The sequence below is a fragment of the Bombus vancouverensis genome, chromosome 11 (genome assembly GCF_051014615.1).
Source record: "Bombus vancouverensis nearcticus chromosome 11, iyBomVanc1_principal, whole genome shotgun sequence".
NCBI lineage: Eukaryota > Metazoa > Arthropoda > Insecta > Hymenoptera > Apidae > Bombus > Bombus vancouverensis.
This window is the reverse complement of record NC_134921.1, coordinates 362,644-383,242: the sequence shown is the minus strand read 5'-3', so window position 1 is coordinate 383,242 and position 20,599 is coordinate 362,644. Positions and strand designations below refer to the sequence as shown.

At 37.3% G+C, this 20,599-nt stretch overlaps 2 protein-coding genes across 3 annotated transcripts in view; both read left to right on the top strand.

Annotated features, from left to right (window-relative positions):
• The window catches only part of LOC143303315 (uncharacterized), a 277,255-nt gene extending 271,769 nt beyond the window's left edge, over positions 1–5,486 (top strand). For both annotated transcript variants that reach the window (XM_076622621.1, XM_076622620.1), the window contains exon 4: positions 1,105–5,486. In XM_076622621.1, the coding sequence (XP_076478736.1) occupies positions 2,537–4,423 (1,887 nt within the window). In that variant the 5' untranslated portion in view covers positions 1,105–2,536 and the 3' untranslated portion in view covers positions 4,424–5,486. The remainder of the gene's footprint in view (positions 1–1,104) is intronic.
• The window catches only part of LOC143303324 (omega-amidase NIT2-A-like), a 298,294-nt gene that overhangs the window by 10,361 nt on the left and 267,334 nt on the right, over positions 1–20,599 (top strand). The gene's annotated exons all lie outside the window — the stretch shown is intronic.

Here is a 20,599-nt window from a genome sequence, read left to right as displayed (position 1 = left end):
TTTGCTCGTCTTTTATATTTGTTTCAAATGTATAAAATATAATCGTATCGATATCGTCCACGATTAAAGCTATCCATCCGCCATCGACGAGGAACGAACGATTATATTTTATCATTTATGCGAATCCTTCTCTTCTCTTCTTTCTCTATTTACGCCCCTCGCCTTGCTTCGTACCGCCGATGATTCACAATTCGATGCACCTGAACAGCTGGAACGTCGCAGATTTTTCCGTACGATAACAAACGTGTTTTTGATGGCCTGCTTTAAACCGTGACGATCGCCATGACGTGCATCAATTGTCGAATGATGTAGTGCGACGATACTCCTACGCAACTTTTTTTTACGCTGTTTTTCCCTCTATTTTTTCTTCCTGTGTGTTATCACATGATCATGAGATACCTGTATAGAAGATGCAAAGAGTCTGTGAAGAATTTACAGATATTTAAGATTATCATAATGATTAAGCAAAAGCTAAGACGCAAAATATTGCTCAAGATGTAATTATGTAATATTTACTCAATTTCTAGAAGACTGTTTATATCTTGTTGTTATTCTTGATATGGAGATAAATATAGTATACTTTATTAAGACCTAGATAAAAGACTTTTTTCTCGTTTCTCTTCTCTTACTTAATCACTAAGAGTTATATAACGTTTATTCGATAATTCTGCTTCTCCTGACCTTTCCACAAATGGTTGTTTATATCTCGACATTCTTGGTACTTTTAATCAAATTTTAATAACAGTACAGAAGTAAATAAAAAAGCTCTAGGTAGAAGCAAGGATTTACTTACCTTTCCTTTCTCGAATCTCAGTTAGCAATGTTGTTCCTCTTGAAAGATTTTCCAAGTTTCCAAGACAATTTCCACGCTGGTAACATTGTATATATTTCAAGTATCGTGAACCACAGGAACTTGTTGAGGCAATATTGAAGAAAGCAAAGAGAAGGAAGATTAAATTCTGACAATAAAATAAAAATCCAAATTCTTCCTAAAAAGCTAGTGATCTTTAGTTAAGAGTTCGATTTTTCACATTTTTCAAGGTAAATTAAAAAAATTGTTTAATAGAGGAGGTACAAAATAAATGTATACAAACCTTTTTTCAGACGACATGGGCGGACTTCGTGTTTGCAGCGGCCCTTGAAAATTTCGAGTATATGTTTGGGGCATCAGCTTTGGATAAATATCCAGCTCTTCGAGCATTGAAGAGAAGGATTCATAGAATACCGGCTATTTCTCATTGGCTGATTAGGCGCCCATACACAAACAGCTAAAAAGCTAAAAACGTGTGGAAAAAAGATGACCAGTACACCACTACATATATGTAGTATCGTGGACGAAAGGTCTAAGAAATATCGGGCGAACTATGAACAAGAGCGAGAGCCGAGGCGCCGTCGAGCCCATCAATCTTTCATCGGTCGTTTCAAGTGCACAGTTTCGTGGAAACAACCTACGTGACCCTGGCTACGAGCGTCTGCAGAACACGTGTGCGGTGGGCCTAGGAAAAAGGCAATAGAATGCGACAACGGCCAGAGTGTGAGTCGAGAAACAGAGTGTGAGTCGAGGAGCCGAGTGCGAGTTGAGCGGAGACAGAGTTTGCGAGTGGCGTTGCAGAGAGAGTGTTGATTGCGTTTTGGTAAAAGTCGAGTCGCTATCTAGTTATTTAGTTGCGCTGTTTTCTGTACGTTTGGCGTGAATAGTTCAGGTTGAAAAACAATCGTCTTTTTCTGTCTGATTAACATCTCCATTGTCCACTCCTTGTAAATACATTATATCACGATATTACATATTTTTGGGGGCTCGTCGGGGATTGGACAAGACAGAAAACGAAACGGTTTAACAGAGCTATTCGAGCTAGTTGTGAATTTACCGGTACGCGGTGCGGTAAAAGACGATATCGTTGACTGTTTAAGTTTGTGTAGTGTGAAAAATGGCAAACGTTGGGGACGAACGATTGTCGGGTGAAGAGGGTTCGACGCTGGAGGAGCTGAGGAGTAAGCTCGCGCGAATGAACCTCCCTATATCGGGTGCGAGGTCAGTGCTGATTGCAAGGCTGAATCGGGCGTGTAGGGCTGGACAATCGTATCCTAAGGGATCGACGGGCGGTGAAGAGCTAACCGGTCAACGAGATTTAGGAAACGTACAGAGAGCTGAGCGTGATTCTAACGAAGATGAAGATGTTGAGAAAATGAATACGAAGGAGTTGAAGGAGCGCCTCGCTAGTTTGGGTTTAAAAACGACGGGAAGAAAAGTAGAATTACGCGCACGGCTACAAGCGGCCATGGATGGTAACGACATATCGTCGGAAGAAGAAAGCGACGACGAAAGTGAGGATGAAGATGACAAGAAACACGCAAGAGGATACAAGAGAGATACGCGAAGGGTGTATCAGGACCGTGATGAATACTGTCGAAGGGCATGTGTTGGTTCGACACTGAGTTTTAGAGACGTCGAAGATGCATTGAGTCGTTTAGTGGCGACAAAGGTGAAAATGTCGAACGATGGTTCGAGTCGTTCGAGGAAGTCGCTGATACGTGCATGTGGTCGGATGGGCAGAAGGCAGTCTACGCAAGGAAGCTGCTGAAGGGATCAGCGAAAATATTTGCGAGCTTCGAGTGTCATGCCAGGACTTGGCATGAGTTGAAGAGGGGGCTAGTGAAAGAATTTTCGAGGAAAGTCAACAGTAGGCAAGTACATCAGAAACTTGAAGAAACAAAAAAAGAGAGTGATGAAGCATGTTTGGCTTACATGTACCGCATACTCGAAATAGCCATCCATGTGGACATAGAGGAGGAAGCAAAGGTGGAATACATAGTGGATGGAATAATAGACGAAGAGAAAAATAAGGCTGTATTGTACGGCGCTACGTCAATCAAGGAGTTGAGGAAGAGGTTAGTGATGTACGAAGAGCAGAAGAGTCGCAGAGCAAAGTCGATTGTGAAGCCGGCTAAAACCCAGAAGAACGGGAAGCCCAGTCAATCTGTAGATGCAATGAAGAAAAGAAGATGCTTCATTTGCGGTAGTGAGGATCATCTAAGTGTTAAGTGTCCGGAGAGGGGAGAAGGTGTTAGGTGTTCCGAGTGCAGCGGATTTGGACATATTGCAGCGAGGTGTACGGCACGACCGAAAGAGACTTGCGTAGTGTCAAGATCCGAAAAGGGGAAGTATGTGAAGGAAGTGGCGATAGATGATTGTAGGTTTGTGGCACTAGTGGATACGGGTAGTGATCTCACGTTCATTCGATCAGACGAGTATGCGAGGTTAGGGTCACCACCGCTAGGTAAATGCAAGCTTAAGTTCGACGGTGTTGGTTCCGCTGGCAATGAGACCTGGGGTGAATTCACCAAGGTAATGACGGTTGATGGGTGTAAACTGCCAATCACTTTGCACGTTGTTTCAAACAAAATATTGACGAAGCACGGTCTGTTGTTAGGCACTGATTTTCTGGATCAGGTAGGGTTACGGGTTAAACGGGGCGAAGTGACTTTCTTGCGGCTTGACGAACAGACTAACAAAGACGTGTCGGATGTGTTTAGAATTAACGTAGTAGAACAGACTGACGAAACAGACCTAACACACGTACAGGAACCGCATTATCGTGAAGCGATTCGAGATATCGTTAGGGGGTATAGGCCGGAGAAGAAGCGAGACGTCGGAATAACCGCAAAAGTAGTTTTGGAAAGCGACAAGCCGGTAGCGCGAAGACCGCGAAGACTGGCGCCGTCGGAAAGAAAGGAAGAAGATGATCTGATGGAAGTGTGGACAAACGAGGGTGTCATCAAATCGTCAGACTCGGAGTATGCGAGTCCGATAGGTGTAGTTAGAAAGAAAGATTTGTGTGTGCGTGTGGCTAGATGGGCCTTGTTACTAGGCGAGTTTAAGTATCAGGTGTGTCATCGGCCGGGGAAAAGTATGCAGCATGTAGATGCTCCGAGTAGGAACCCCCTGCCGAGCACTATGGATGTAACGGAGAGTGAAGACGGGCTGATTGCACGGTTGAGAAGGGCACAGAACAAGGACATGGAAGTCCGTAGGATTTTGGACGCCGCAACGTGCAGTCAGGCCGATGGGCAGGTAGTAAGAAACAATATTTTGTATAAGGAGTGTAAGGACGATGTGCTAATAGTAGTATCGAAGGCGATGCGGGCTCAAGTAGTCAGGCAAGCGCACAAGCGTGGGCATTTCGAGGTTACCAAAACAGAAGCTATGGTCAAGAAGGACTTCTGGTTCAGGGGGTTACGCGAAAAGGTCGAACACGTGGTATCCAACTGCCTTGACTGTAGCCTAACCGAACGAAACATAGGTAAGCTAGAAGGGAACCTGCGAAATTACAAGAAAAGAAGAAAGCGTGCGAAGCAGTACCTGAGGAAGGACCCGTGCACACCTCGATTTTATGAAACCTTGGGTCCTAAATGCCGAAAGTGACGCATCTGATGACAGCGGATTAGAAGGCAACATCTGAGGGCAGATGTTATTGCAGGATGGCCGAATGTAGTATCGTGGACGAAAGGCCTAAGAAATATCGGGCGAACTATGAACAATGTCGCGAGAGCCGAGGCGCCGTCGGGCCCATCAATGTGTTATCGGTCTTTTCAAGTGCATAGTTTCGTGGAAAAGACCTACGTGACCCTGGCTACGAGCGTCTGCAGAACACGTGTGCGGTGGGCCTAGGAAAAAGGCAATAGAATGGGACAACGGCCAGAGAGGGTCAGTCGAGGAGCAGAGTGCGAGTCGAGGAGCCGAGTGCGAGTTGAGCGGAGACGGAGGTTGCGAGTGGCGTTGCCGAGAGAGTGTGGATTGCGCTGTTTTCTGTACGTTTGGTATGAGTAGTTCAGGTCTGACATCTCTATTGTCCACTCCTTGTAAATACATTATATCACGATATTACATATATATGTACGCTGGCATCGCTATGTTGGTAAATGTTCGATGTTATACGTGTCGTAAAATGTAACAGTTCTATTTAAAAAAAAAATTTCGTGTCTATGAGTACGTTAAAAGTTTAACTATAAAAAGTCTCATCTGAGCTGTGCTCCTTTATGGAAGGTATTATTGTGTTTGAAAGAACACAATATATAATAAATGTATGTATGTTCTATAATAAATGTATGTTCTTTCGAAAAAAGTTCGAAAATTTTCTTTCTTTTATCCGTACTTAACTTTTTAATAAAATGCACGATTAATTCTTGTGTCTCGTTTAAACAGCTTTTGGTCTATCGTTATTTCGAATTATTTGAACATCGTGTGAATTTACTATTTAATTTTACAATATCATTTACTATATAATTTTACAATTATAATTTTACAATATCAATAATTTACAATAAGTGAGGGAAAAATCATTGAATGTTATATCTAGATGTCTATATACTATTTTAAACAATACTTAACTCGAGATACTCGTTTCGTCTCTTCATGATACTTACTGGCAATACCGAGTACAAATATGATGTTCTTTGAAAATAAAAAATGGATTTGAAAACGTTAATGCACGTTCTTTTTTTTTTTTTATTTATTTGTTGAAATTACAATCAATTCTCGCGTTGAGAATTTTCAGTAATTTTTCTGGCGTGGCGCAGTGACATGGCTGTTTATTTACAATAAGTTAATACTTATTATAGATAGGTATAATTTATAAGTATTATAAGTAAGTGCATATGCTTAATTTGGATAATTAAATGAATCTAACGTTTAGGTCTAGCGGGTAGTGCCTCTTCAGCCTGCGAATCTGGTCCGTCGTATCGAGTAGTCCAGTGATTAGGGGGTTTCGGTGTTTCTTGACTCTTTTGCTATATCTGTCGCTATATTTTGCTATTTCCTCTTTGACTGTAGGTATCTTGAGGTCGCGATGGATGGTTTCGTTGGTAACATACCAAGGTGCGTCTATTAAGGCTCTTAGCGTTTTCGATTGGAATCGTTGTAGTATTTCGATGTTGGAGTTACTTGCTGTTCCCCATCGCTTCCTATATCCCTATATTCCGTACTTGCTTCGCTTGGTACTTTTATAATTTTCGTAGTTACAATAAAAAATTTAATTCTTAACAGATTAAAGATTTAACCTCTTGCTTTATAGTGTACAATAATTTTTTTTTTTTTTTTTTTGTATAGGTTATGTGATCCATAGTTTGAGTAACTAGTACATATATATATTTACGTGACAAGCTTTCATTTCAATCTATATTTAAGATTAATATTTTATCAGTTTCTGTTCGTAACAACATCGAAGTAGTCCATAAGTTTGAAGAGTATAATTAAGGAAGTTATGAAGCAAGAGGTTAAGAACAAATTCTGAAAGAGGTTATGTACAACTCAGTAGTACTGCTTTACATTACTTTGCGAATTACTTTTCAAGCATAAAAATAGTTTAGCAGCCACTTATAGTTACTTCCTTACCATTACATTCATTAAATTCGTTTGATTTTGTAAACAAAATGACCACGCTGACCAGTCTCTTATTTAAAATAGAATTATTTTGTCATATATCCAACAGTTTACTTTCTCTTCGCTTTGTCTCGTATTACGACTTTATAACGGTGTTTCTTTAAACTTTAAACGATCGTAATAAATGTATTTACGGACGATGACTGATATCTGGTCTGTCTTAAAGTTTCAACTAATTAGTGCCCCGTTACTTTGGACGTTATGAAATGTTGTATAACCAAAGACTTATCTTCTCTTTTGGTAGTTGCATAAGAGAAGACTGAGCCATTGAAACGCTCGAATAGATTAGCTGATTCGCTTAACGTATTTTTACTTCCGACGAGCTAAACACAAGAGCAGAAAGCACATAAGGAATAATACAGAAACGTCAAACGTATACAGAAATATATTTCGTAAAAGCATTAATACGTAACATGTCTTTATAATTCTATTTATGTATAGTAAAATGGCTTGTATCCATTTTCATGAATTATAACTGACATTTCAAAGCATTCATGTAGATATGTAACTCTCGTTAATTAATAATTTAACAATGCGTCATGAAACGTATCATTTTCGTTTCTTCCTTTGTTTCGTTATACACAGGAACGAATTTGTAAATAAAGATGTATAATCAACGATAACATATGACAGCGAGTATAATAACTGTCAGCAAAGGAAGAGGTCGGTAAAATGATTGTGGTTGATTTCAGTGTATCGGTAAATAAGCTTTGACAGACGTTGCCGGGGGACTCGGTGTCGGTGAAACCGCGTCGATGAAATGATTGTCAGTAATTTAAAGATAACCCAATTTATTGATCTGTCTCCCCTTCATGGCGTTGTACGTCTCTCTATAAAACATATTCTACCTCGGAGGGCTGAAAAATTTAACTTGGTCTCACTGGACTGGACTGTAAGTAAGAAAATTGAAATGCAAAATCCACGTGCGAGCGCAACGGTTTAGATGGAAAGTTCGATAGGACAATTATGTATATTAGCCTGAAAGAAAGCTCGTGGCTTCGCACGCAACACGTAATTTCCCTCGCTGAAATAATCCTATTACAACGATACGATTTAAAATTTTCCTTAACAGACCTCGCAATGTAATTCTTCATCTACAATTTTTTATTCGGCCTGAAACAAGAGACTTTCGAAGCCTTATAGAGTCTCGCGAATCTAAAAGTCAGGTTTCAACGTATTTTCGCGTCTTATTCTATAATACTGAAAACATTAAAGGTGTTAACGATTATTGTCTCACTATGTACGTACATCAAACGAGTACTTACGTAAGAGACGAATGGAAATGGAAACAGCCGAGAATAATTGAAGATAATTTGAATACGTTCCAGGCTATAATACAATTTCTCGTGAACCGTAATTGATTCGCAGAAGGGAATTGCTGCTTCTCACGACTAGCAAAGTGTTTCGCAAAAAAAAAAAAAAGAAAAGAAAAATGGTATCGGAAGGATAGAAAAAAAGCGGTGGCCTACATCAAGCAATCTTCATGCCGATAATGCATTTATTATTCAGTTCGTTCATTTTCTATCGCGTAACAGACACTGGGATAACTGACAGAACGAGCGTATAAATTTTGCATCTCTCAACCTGACTTCTCCCAATTCGTATACTTCCATCCTTCGTATAAGTGACAATGAATCAGAAGAGTTTCATAGCAATATTGAACAACATACAGTCAACTACAACACCATTAGATACATCCACCATACAGTCAACTACAACACCATTAGATAACAGCAATACAATAGATTATAATTTTCTACGCGTCATTGATTCATCATCATCATTTTCCATTTTTTTAGCATATGTAAAAACGTATCTGACGTAACCTTACCTCGCTCTTTGAGTACAAAAATCCATTCAAATGAAACAAAGGGAAAAGAAATAAGAAAACAAACACTCACATACGAATCTTCATTACATAACTGTATATACTCCTCGAGGTATAATTACTCAGACACGTTACAGCGTACCTTCTTCGTTCCCTGATGGCTGATGTTGATCGTTGACGTTTATAATGAAAGAATTTCGTCAACGGCGCCATCTGGATCCTTGTTGAAAAATTAAAATAGCCGCAACAGCACCATTAAGCTCATCACCCAGAGTAGCTCTTGTTGCTGAGTCGTGGAGGAATTCTTATCATCAACGACATAAACTATACCAGTTCCGGTAATGTTCTTTAGATGGTCCAGGCATTCGAACTCGCAACATCGCTTTCCAAGACGGAATTTCTTGCATGTCTGTAGTAAAAAGAAATCGATCAATTGTACAGATCAATCGTCACTCGACTGCTCGAGAATTCAGATCATCCAGAGAATAGAATAGAGACGTGGAAAAATGTAGTGCGATCATCGCAGTGGGAGGAAATAGGGGGATAGGGACCAAATGAATGAACGAGATGTTAAGGACAACTGACGATAAGTTCTTCTTTTGTCGAGAATTGCATGTTTGTGAATGGTTTGTGGGTGGTTAGATGGAGAGAATTGAAGAGTTTGGAGGTGACTGGAAGAGTGTTTTGGGCAAGGTAGATTGCAGAATGGTTGCGGTAGCATTGTGTTAATTATGGGTTTGTACATGTAATCTTTGTATGTATCACTACATACAACCTAACGTATATTTTTAATAATACATCAGAGTTTTAGTTATTTCATAGCTATGAATTTTATACTCTATAATCTTGACGTTTTATTTCACAGAAGCGTTTGAATATCCATAAAAATTAAATGAACCAATGTATTCATTATCTTATAGAGAAGATATATTATTTTTAATTATGTTCCAATTATTTATCATGATCCTGATTTCCTTATTCTGAAAATTTGAAAGAAAGTTTTGTAGTTTGATACTTTCAGCGACAAAGGGTCAATATTGCTTTAGTATATTTCGTCACATATACATGTATATCTATATGTCGGAGATGAAAGGACACCGGAACCTTTGGATAGCCCCGCAACATTGCAATCTAAAGTCTACTATAACTGTAACTAAACTATTGTAGTTATTCAATCCGATTGTAATTGTTCGAGATTAGTGACGGTGAGCTTTGGCTCGAGGTGACAGTCTGTCGCCCAACGTAGCCGCGGTCAAGGGATGAACGCTTTGCCTAACAAAGGTATGGAGTAATTCTATAGCTCTCCTTAAAAGAAATATTCGTGGCGACACGCGACAGTAAACATTCCAACGGTTTCTGTCCCGTGGCTCGCCACACGCAGACCCTATTCTTCGAGTAAGATGATTGCCAGATGTCGATGCGTCTCCGCAGTACATGTTCGGCTAGCCCGAGGGCCCGTTATAAATCTTAAGGTTTAGTTAACTAAAGTCCTTCAAACAGACAAACAGTCTTTGTCCCAACTACGGGAAGATAGGGGAGACATATTTTTCAACGAGCGGCGTCTCCCACTAGTAACTTTCCCTCGAGGGCGGCTAGCATCTTTTTCTAACCACCGATATGGAGATTGACCAATTAGCAGCAACGCCAATTTCCCTTACTTTCTGAACGAAGGCTTTTCTCGACGAATCCGATGATCTCGTGTCCTTAGACACACCCCGTTATAGTTTTCCTCTGTGGCATCATCGGGACGGGACGGGCATTCTTTTACGCGCTCCCGTCGACCAAAGAGTAACGTTTTTACGCTCAGCAATTATTTTTACGAGTCAGACTTAGATTCAGCGAGAACGCCCATCTGTCATCCCGTTGGCCGCGGATTCGTTATTGAACCTGAGATCACTGTAACTAGTGTCGCGGACGTCTCACCGCCGTGATAGATTGTCAAACCTGTGTTATTCATACCTGTGTCAATAAATCGTATCTTCGCCACACCGCAACGATGGCTACCTTCAATGAAGACTCCTCAAACACCGACAACCCTATCCCCACTGCTTCTCCGACATATATATTTGTATTTTCTTTTGTTCTTTCTTTTTAATTTATGTGATCTGAGAATTACATTTCTGAGAGTTCGGTGAAATTCGATGCTTTATTTTTATCAGTAGAATCTTCCTTGTCATTGTCAGAGCGCAGACGTTTACGCGTTTACGGAAAGTTTAAGGATACAAAAATACAGAAAAATGTAGAAAATATGCAAGAATATGTAAAATATCGAAAGTACAGTACTTCTAATAATACTTAGTAGCATGCTTACAAACAAATTTCTTTTGTATTTCTTGAAATTGCGGAAAGATTCGCGGTAATTATCGGATTTTTGTCCTCTTTTATCTGCTTTTTTTATTCGCAACTTATATGAGATATGAATTAATATTCAACGACGTGCGCTCTGTGCCACGAAATGAATTATCTCGCGTTAAGACTGCGGCAATTCTTACGTTTGATATTTCATTTAACGAACAGCCGCGCGTTCCTGAGTTTAAAAACCGCCACTCTGAACTTACGCTGAGAATAATATCAGGAAAAGCGAACGAGAGATGATTAGAAAGAAAATGCGAGGAGCAGTGAGGGGGATATTACTAGACTGCGCCTTTTTGTGCAAGTATAGCAGGATGTTTGGGAGTGTAAAATTTTAACGAATGCGTATAATATGAAAAAATATATGAAATATCCAAGGTATAGTTTTATTAAACTTACTTTTTATAATGCTTCGTAGGTAAAACAATTTTCTATCCAGATTCCACTTTCTCAATTATATTTTCAAAAATGCTCGATAAGGAGTACAATTTTCTACCCAGGTTGTACCTTTCTAATTATATCTTCCAAAATTCTTGATAGGTGAAACAATATTCCACCGACGATTTACTTTTTTAATTGTATCCCCCAAAATATGGACCTGCTTAACGTTTAGATATTATTATTTTTTTCGTTGTTACTTGATACGGCTAGCAATTAAATAGTGAGAATAAGAAGAATTGGAAGTGCCATTTTCGAAAAAGAATTTTGTTTTTCCTTGAAGAGGTTGTTTGTATGAAGGTTAATATCACTAAATATGAAGGGAAGTGTAATCATAATAATTCGTACAGTTTTTAACGTTTCGTACGTGATATAGGTTGTGTATGATGTATGTTATACGATTAGTTCCCTAAATTAGACTGTGTGCACCATGTGCCAGCAAACTCCCTCCATCGTGCTTGAACATGTGCGTAGATAAATCTGCCTCAATTATCCCATCAGATAAGAAAATCTCTACTGACCTTCTTAAGCAAACTACATAATGGACTTACATATCTTCTCTTAAGATATAAAGAAGATATTTTTTTTATCGTTAATTTACAGATCTTTGAAACGATAGAATAGAGATATCCTAAAATTATACAAAGTATTATAATATGCGTAATAAACAAATATCGTTATATTTTTCTAATAAATAACATTCCCATAAACAAACAATTTCTCATAAACAGTCGTTTCCCAGAAAACTTTAGTTTCGATACTGGCAACTTTATCTACTTCCGCTCTTCAATTATGAAGGATTAATCTTTACGAAACTTTTGGAACGGCTGAAGATTTCTCACGATGAAACGCGACGAATTCGATACAAACTACGCGGAAATAAAGACAGCTGCGATGGAGGATCGCGGGATTGATATTAATTAATTAATCTGTGGCAACCATTATATCGATTCGTTACGTTATTGCGACAGGCCACGCAACATTTTATTGCTTCTGTTTCTACAATTTAATTACAAAGTATTCAATTTCCCGTTAGAAACAAGGAAAGGACTGCAAGTTTGTACAGTTTTTATCAAGATTACGTGCCATTGAACATATCGATTGGTTGACTTCTCATGTTTCGTATTAATCGACATCCGATATAGCTATGGGACCTGGAATATTGAAATATTGGGAAGTCAGTTATATTCAGGTGTTCTATAGATTTGACGTATAAGCCTTGTAACATGTACTTCTTCATCAGACGTTTACGAGATACTGAACGATGGCTACGCTTGTAGTATCCAAAAATTTTACGTCGATTTATAATCGAAGATTCGATCAAACTATAGATAGATTTGAATATTCTACGAATTGAATTTAATATTAAGAATTTTAGTTGTATAGATCATCGACGAAAGTCTGTTACACGGACCCTTTCAACAGTTCTATACACACTTCTATTATATATTTTATTTTTTAAAAATAACGCTTTGGCATGATCAAGGATCGGAAGTATAAAAAATAATTGTGACAATTCGAGCAGTGAAAGCCTCTAGAGTAACATTATATTGGTCTCTATAGCGACATTGTGGTACCGTGTCATTTTCAAAGTTCTCAGAATTGGTACTGTATCCAATTTCAATGTTTAATATTCTTCCCGGTTCCTGGAAGAATTTCTTCAAAACTACGTTAACCCATGAAGAATCAACCAACAGTTTCTCATAATGCCGTTTTATCCACATCCTTTGAAACTCATGAAATTGTAGAATCCAGATAGAAAAAGTAGAGACGAGGTAAACGCGAAGCTCATCCTTGGAATTGCTTGTCATGGTGATAATGTTAACAAATAGAATTCGATAACGCAAATTCATTGGGGAAAAGGTGACAGATGAAATTCGCTAACGCAACGTTGCCCGTTAATGGGCTAAGAATTACGCTCCATGGGATCGCTCACTGCATTCTTCGAAACGACCCTCGTAATCCATAGGCTCGTAAACGGCTTCCGTAACCGTAACGAATTTCAATCTTGTTCACGGATCTCTGACCGCTCGTTTCGAGGTGTTATCGTGATTGTAAGGCGTGATGGAGCAGATAAGTCCAATATGCTCGCGGAAATCATCGAGATTCATTGCCCAAAGCTGGCTGATAGTCGAAATTAACTTCGCCTCGTCCGATTTCCGCGTTCACATCGCTTTCACGATGGTTAGGCGTTTCTTCGTTCGTTTCTAACGCTGAGTTTTCCCGTGTCGCAGTCAACCCATATTTGGATGTGTGTACACGTTGCACAGAAAATGTGGTCGGGGGTTGAAACGCGGACAGAATGGAAAACGGACTATGGGAAACGCCGAGAAAGAGGCGTCGATGAGTTGAAGACACGTCGATGCTGAAGTACACGTGTATCTCGCGTCTTATAGCGAAGGAAGGATACGTGTGAAATTTTAGAAAATATTGGCTGGAAAATGTTCTAACGGACATTGAAGAAACGAATTTAAATTGTAAAAAGAAAAAGATGGTAGCCTAAAGACGTTCCGCTTTCTGTCCCATTACGGAAAACTGCAAAAGCTATGTATCTTGAGAACAGATAAAGTTAAGAAATGAAATGGAAAAATTCGATTTACTATGTATTTTCGCTATATTTTATATTTACTGTATATTATCGGAATAGCCATCCCTGCTTCAGAAAATCAATTACATATATCCCTTGGCGAGAGGGAGTGAGAATTAATCCGATTAATTGTAATGGTGGATCAGCTGGATCCTCATATTCTGAACGTCCAGAGACTCGCTAACTACGAAGCAACTGGTCTGTTTGTGACGCCTATCAATTGTTTGCTAGAGATTAATCTGCTGGTAAGCAGCGTCAAAATGCGACGATAACTAAACCGTCCGAAGATCGAATTATAGCAAATGAAACGCGTCTCTGCGCTAGTCTGACCGATTAACAGGGCCTATGGGAGTGGCTTTCAAATTTGCAAGCAAGGAATTACCGTGTAACGAGCAACTCGTATCGATTATTCAATGGGTTCATATGGAGGCGAATAGAAACTCGAACTCGAAACGTTTTCGACTCGACGCTGAGTATCACGTTCATCCTTTAAATGCTACTTCAACATGGGCAAACGTTCATTTTGGTAATGTCGAGTTTTCTCATTGAATAATCTTCCGTTCGTCGATTTTACACGCTTAACCGACTAGATAAATTCGATGATTTTAAGCAACGTAATTAATGTAATTGATTAATTTTTCTTAAAGTGTGAACTATGGATGAAAGATTAGAAACCGTGACATTACAGAGTACAAAGTTAGAAATACAGGGGAACTTTATATTTTTCTTCACTGCTGATTAATTTCTTGCTGAACGTGCAACGACTCGGGAAAACTGTCGTTACCTGTTGCACACTGATCGTAACATACATAGATCAAGGAACATCACAAATTTCACTTGACTACTTACGTTCGTACAACGAAGAATCCACATAATACAGTACGGCTAATATATTACTATAGAAATCGGATGGTTATACATACGCAACAATTTGGAAGAGGATATTTGCTTTCGGGTTGGGAATATCAGGGAATAGAATTGTTATTATGCGAATGACTGGCGTTGATTCAATGTAATTAGTTAGAAGTAGAATTACAGTAGAAGAGGCATCAATACGATGGAATTGCACAGTTATTGTAAAAAAACAAACGATACTACATAATATATTTAGGTATACAGAAACAGTGACACTTCTGTATTGTCAATTATGATATAATTAAATGAGATAATACGAATAATTGTAAATGCTATTAAATTGTTAAATTTTAATAATTTCCAATTCATCTTCGTATCAAAGCAAATACGAACAATTTACAACGTTGCTAGTTATGACAATAAATTTCTATTTCTCGTGTCAGTAATTTCAAATGTCGTTGGTTGCAATCAAAAATCTGTCGGCGGAAAATTTTCACCCAAGCTTCGACAAATAAATGAAACATCGTATTATTCTCGGTCAATATCGAGTCACTTTCGAGATTACACGAATAAAATTTAAAAAACTTTTTTGATGAATTGCTCGTCGAGGCATCGTTCTGATGTCGATATCGCATTAAGCAACTCGAAGATCGAAGTCTTGGTAACGAGATTGTCGCGTCAAAGACGAAGCGAGGCCTATTACCCAGGCGATGATGGAAGCTATGCAACTATAAAGAATACTAGCGCCTTTTTCTACGATTTTATACGACTCGATGCCAGTCGAAGCTCTTGGAAAATATTGCAACAAAAAGTCAATATATAAAACAAAAAATAGGAGGTTTTTCCTTAAAGCAATTTAATCACTGTCCACGCAACTTTTATTGTTCTCATCTAGAACCGAGCAAGAAAAATAACTATTTTATTTTTATACCTTCTCTATATTGGGATTGTAAAAATTTGTCTGTTTGAAATGCATTGGAAAATTTCGTCGAATTATAAAGTTACACCGTTGGTTGTCACCATAGAATCGATTTTAGAATGGATTTTAAAATAACGTAAGAACGATTTTAATGAAATTTTGAGAGTACATATGTACGTACATAGAGAAGCGAATGTAGTTCACACGCATTGCTACTAGGAATATTTGTGACCTACATAGGTTTCATGGAAAATAAATGTCTGTTGCAAATAACACTAATTACAAATTCTATTTTTTCAAGCTTCGTGAAAACTCACATGAGAAATTAACCTGTCGAGATTCAGCATTTTTATATAATACTATCTTGACAAGTACATTTTACAAACAAACGAATATTACTAATTCGATACGAATAATTAATTAGTTTTTCAAGTTTTCTAAGATAAATAATAGAATCAGACATTATTCCAATTTCCACGAAGATCCATTGAAATATAATATCAGAAAATGATCTATTAACAATTTCAATTTTATTCGACGCTACTATAACCCTTCGCAATCGAGGGTTCCGCTAATAATATCAAATAAATTAAATAATTAATAAATTAAAAATTTAATAAATCAATAAATTAAAAATTTGTCCTTAACCTGTCAAATCATAATTATCTCACGTATTCTTGCAACGAACAGGTAAGATACAATCAGAAAAATAAACCGACGTATTGGCCGAAGATATATTACACTACCAAGCAAAATCGTATCGCACTGCGCGATGATAGTGAGTGAGTGAGTAGGTGATGAGTGATGCGGCTATGACTCTTCATTCTACGCATATATTTAACCAATTATACGAAAACACGTTCTTTCTACTGAAATTACTTGGAGTATCTGGTAATATGAATAAATGAAACCTTCGAATGCAAAGTATTAATATTATTAACGAAAATTAGAAATATAATTTATCAAACGGGATACGTGTATATAGTAAACCAAAGAATACAATGAATTATGCAATAACGACAGAAAAATTAACAGATATGACCAGATCTAATTGTTCAACCACTATACCCCTACATGTTCGAATCCTTGGGCGAACACCAGCAAACAGTTCGATCGATATTTTTCAACCTTCGAATTAGCTGTTATAACTAAAATATTTTCCAACGTTACAATGCATCCTGTCCCCAATTACATCGTTAATTTCGTTTCCGAGGTTCCGCTACAACACTTTGCAACGAGCAATTCAATAATTGAGACAACGACTCGCGTGATGCGTAGCAGTACGCTGGCCGTGAATCAATTGCATCGGATTACCTCGATTAATACGATTTTCTAGGACTACGCTGTAATGTCGAGTTAATTAATACGATAAAGTGCAATCGCGATCCAATGGAAACGCCTTCATTCTTACTTTTTCGCGCGATTTCACATCGGAGTCTAAGGAAAACGAGCTGCATCTTGCGGCATCTTGCGGAAAAACTGAAATTCATAGGACACAGGAAACCTGGTAAACAATAAATACGGCATGGTTCCACGATATGGACGCAAAATCAATGCTGGATGGCACGCTAATTCGATTGGCGGCTGGACAGGTCGAAGCATAGAGCTCAAAGTGTTTCCTCAAAGTGTTTCCGTTCCCTCATCCTCCCTTCAATAAATCTTGTTTCTCTCTCTCTCTCTCTCTCTCCCCCCCTCTCTGTCTCTTTCTCTTTCTCCTCCGAAAACTTGATCATCCGATTTGTGTAACGGAGTTTATTTTGTCTTTCTGTTAATAATCTGTTAATACCAATAAGTTGCCTAATCGCGACACTTCTCGAGAAAATTTCTTTTAATCGCAAGGCCGCATAATTTTGACGAAATCCATGTGAAAAGAGTGTCCGGAATTAGGATGAAAAATATGTTTATATTTCATACGTGTATATGTTTCAAAATAGTTGCAATATAGAAATACCTTGTTTGTAAAGAAGGTTGACTCTATTGAGATTAATCGTTTGGTTTCTGAAGAGTTCAATGTGAATAAGGTTTTACGGTAAATTGAAAGATGTAAAAATACGCGCGAAAGTGTACAAATATGCAAAGTCTAGCAGCTATTAATAGTTCAGTAAGTAAAATAAATTTCTGTCTAGGTTCTTCTCCTTCGTCGCGCTCTATAAAAACATAAATTTAAATAAATATCAGCAGTGAGTGTAGCGATTTAGTCGATCAGATCTTAGAACGAAAAAACTTGTTTAAAAATGGAATCGATCAATTTAACTTCTCACTGGCTCACTTATCAGTGTTTATGTAACTCTTTCTCCCATTTCCTTTGCGTGAAACATGCAGCTTGGGAGTTTCGATTCGATAAAAAGTTGCGACTCTGAATATCCTTTGATCGTAAATTGAAGCATGAAAATATCATATATGTCGTATTTCGCTCTGAAACTGGATGAAAGAGGGAAATTGACTTGGTTCTTTCGCTGTTCCATTTTTTTTCTTTTTTTCTATCTTTCGGCTATAGAATTACTCTGCCTATGGTGAAATTTGTAAAATTTAGTTGAATGTTACTAAGAGATACGCGATTTATCGATGGAAAGAAAGAAGAGAAATATTCACTCGTCGAAAGCTTAGTAGAACAACGTTTACTTCGCAGATGTAGAACATTTATTTCGGTTACCTATCGGTTGTATCGTTATCGACTTGCCAATCATGAAACGCAGACGCCACCGGCCAGTTTATTCAATAATAAATTATCTGACGCGTCGATTGATCACGAACACATGCTGTCTACGAAATTGAATTGTGTTCCAATCTCTGCATTATAATGTTTATATATATGTTTATGTTTATATATATGTTTTGTAAGGATTCGTTTAGTCGTAAATATGGTTTAGTCGTAAAACAGAATTTTTACACTCAACTCGATTCGCGTAATGGAAATCATAAAATTAACAAAGGACAATTGCAGTTAGATTTAAGATTAGGTAAGTGGCGAATAATGGCTCGTATAATTGATTCTTCTCTCCTTCTTTGAGGATATCTTCGCCGCTCTATAGTTTCTTTATTGTTGCAAGTGTGTAACCTTATTTTGTATAAATTAGATCAGTAACGAGGATTTAAGACGAGGATTAATTTAACAATAGCATATGAATTCTTTTCATTGAGATTTTCACACGAGAAACTGATCAGCCTTGTGAAAAATATAAAATTAATATAAAATTCCTCGATTTAATTATTTAAGCATATAATTAATATTCAGCATGCTAAAAAACGAACGATCTATTTTTCCAAATTTGCAATTATCTATCGCAAGGAATTGTAAAAAGTCACAGGCTCCAAGGTAAATTTTCAAAAGCGTTTGTAATTGTTTTCTGTTATTTTTCTCTGTGCTTGAATTTATGAAGGTGATCAGCGTGGCACCTGAGCAAATTAAGCTAACAGAATGAAATACTTTCAGTATACAATTTCAATATTTTAATATATGATTACAGAATTTCAATATTGAAATTTAAATTATTATTTAGTGTTACGCCGTAAATAATATCAATGATACTTATTACGTAAAGTACGAAATATAAATCAACGTATATTATTGAAACTCTAAAATTGAGTAACTATTGCTGTACCAAGAATACTAATTAAGAGTTAATGGCATGGATCTGCCTGAGTGACTAAGGAATTTAACAATAGAAGATTTTTAATCGAACTTCTCTTTCAAGCTGAGTTGACCGTGATTCAATTCACGAATATCGGAGAGGAAAAGTCGTAACAGTCTTACAGTTTCGATTCACTTTCATCTCTTTTCGAGGGGGTACTCGCGATTCGCGGCTGCTTCGAGAACTTCCTCCTGGTTCATCCATTGAACCTCATTCTTCGGCGTTCTTTCAATCCCTCGTCTTCCATAGACAAGTCGTAAATCTTTCGAAAACTATTAGCTTGACCAAAAAGTTTCTTTCGTTTTATGAGGAAATAATAGACGCACAACGTTTTTTTGTTTTATATTATTTTGTCGAATTACGTACGATCCAATTTGTTCTGTTGAGATAAATTTCACAGACTTGGTTTTACGTTTGTACGAAGGTGCATCGTTGTAAAAGACACGCTTGCGAAAGAAAGACACTTTCCGGACAACCTAATACTTTCTCTGTTCGTAAAAATTCTGTTCTACGTTTATTTCGTTCTTTCATATTAAAGGAAAGCGATACTGATCGATAAGTTACTTGATACCGTTTAGTATGTGTAACTGGTTAAAGTATAGTACAACTGGTTCTTACGAGTTTCGTAGCATTCAAATATTTAGTGCGTCTCATTAATCGTACTATAAAGGATAAGGTAAAATTTTCTACGTGAAGAAATAAATCGAAAATGTATAATTTTACAATGTACATTTTAAAATGTACAATTTTATCCTACGACGTTCTTCTTTTTGGAGAAGATAGATTTGAAATACTTTACGTCAGAAATTTATAAAGGTTATACGTTTGACAAAACCTGTTGCTTCGCTGAAAATAATACTTGGTAGGATATTCTGTCAGCCAATTTTTTTAAGAATTTTTACGATTTTGTTGTCTCAGAGTCATAACTTTACAATGCTACAACTATACACAATTGCTTCATTACGATATATGGGATACTTGTATAATCAATTATAATCATGAAGATAAAGAGTAGTAAATGGTATAATTGAAAAACACGATTTTGTTAATGTAACTTTATCGAATAATGTTAAAAAATGACTAGAAGTGATATTAATAAGTACCTTTTAAAAATATCTGAAACGAAGATTAATGGAAATGCAGTATATATATCGAAATAAAAAATATTGAAAAGTCCTCTGAGCTGTCTTGTTATTTTATAAATTTTTATTATAGATACTACACGAATTTCCAACTATGCGAATAATTTTCCCATTTAATTTAGGAAAAGTTTCATAAACTAAATATATTTCATTACGGTATATTTAACTCTATTTAATTGCATTTACCTATATTTAGCTATGTTTAATATAGAACACCTGCGTCCCATATATAATATAGTTTATATGTAAATATAATACAGTTTCATTGACGGTATCCAAAAATTTTTTTTTTTAGGCACGGATTGGCTTGGTCTTTGATCAGAACGTCGGCTATTATACTCGATAAATTTTCATTATCCCTCGTGTCATCAATTTCGCGGCACGGAAATTCATCGTTGCTCGAACCA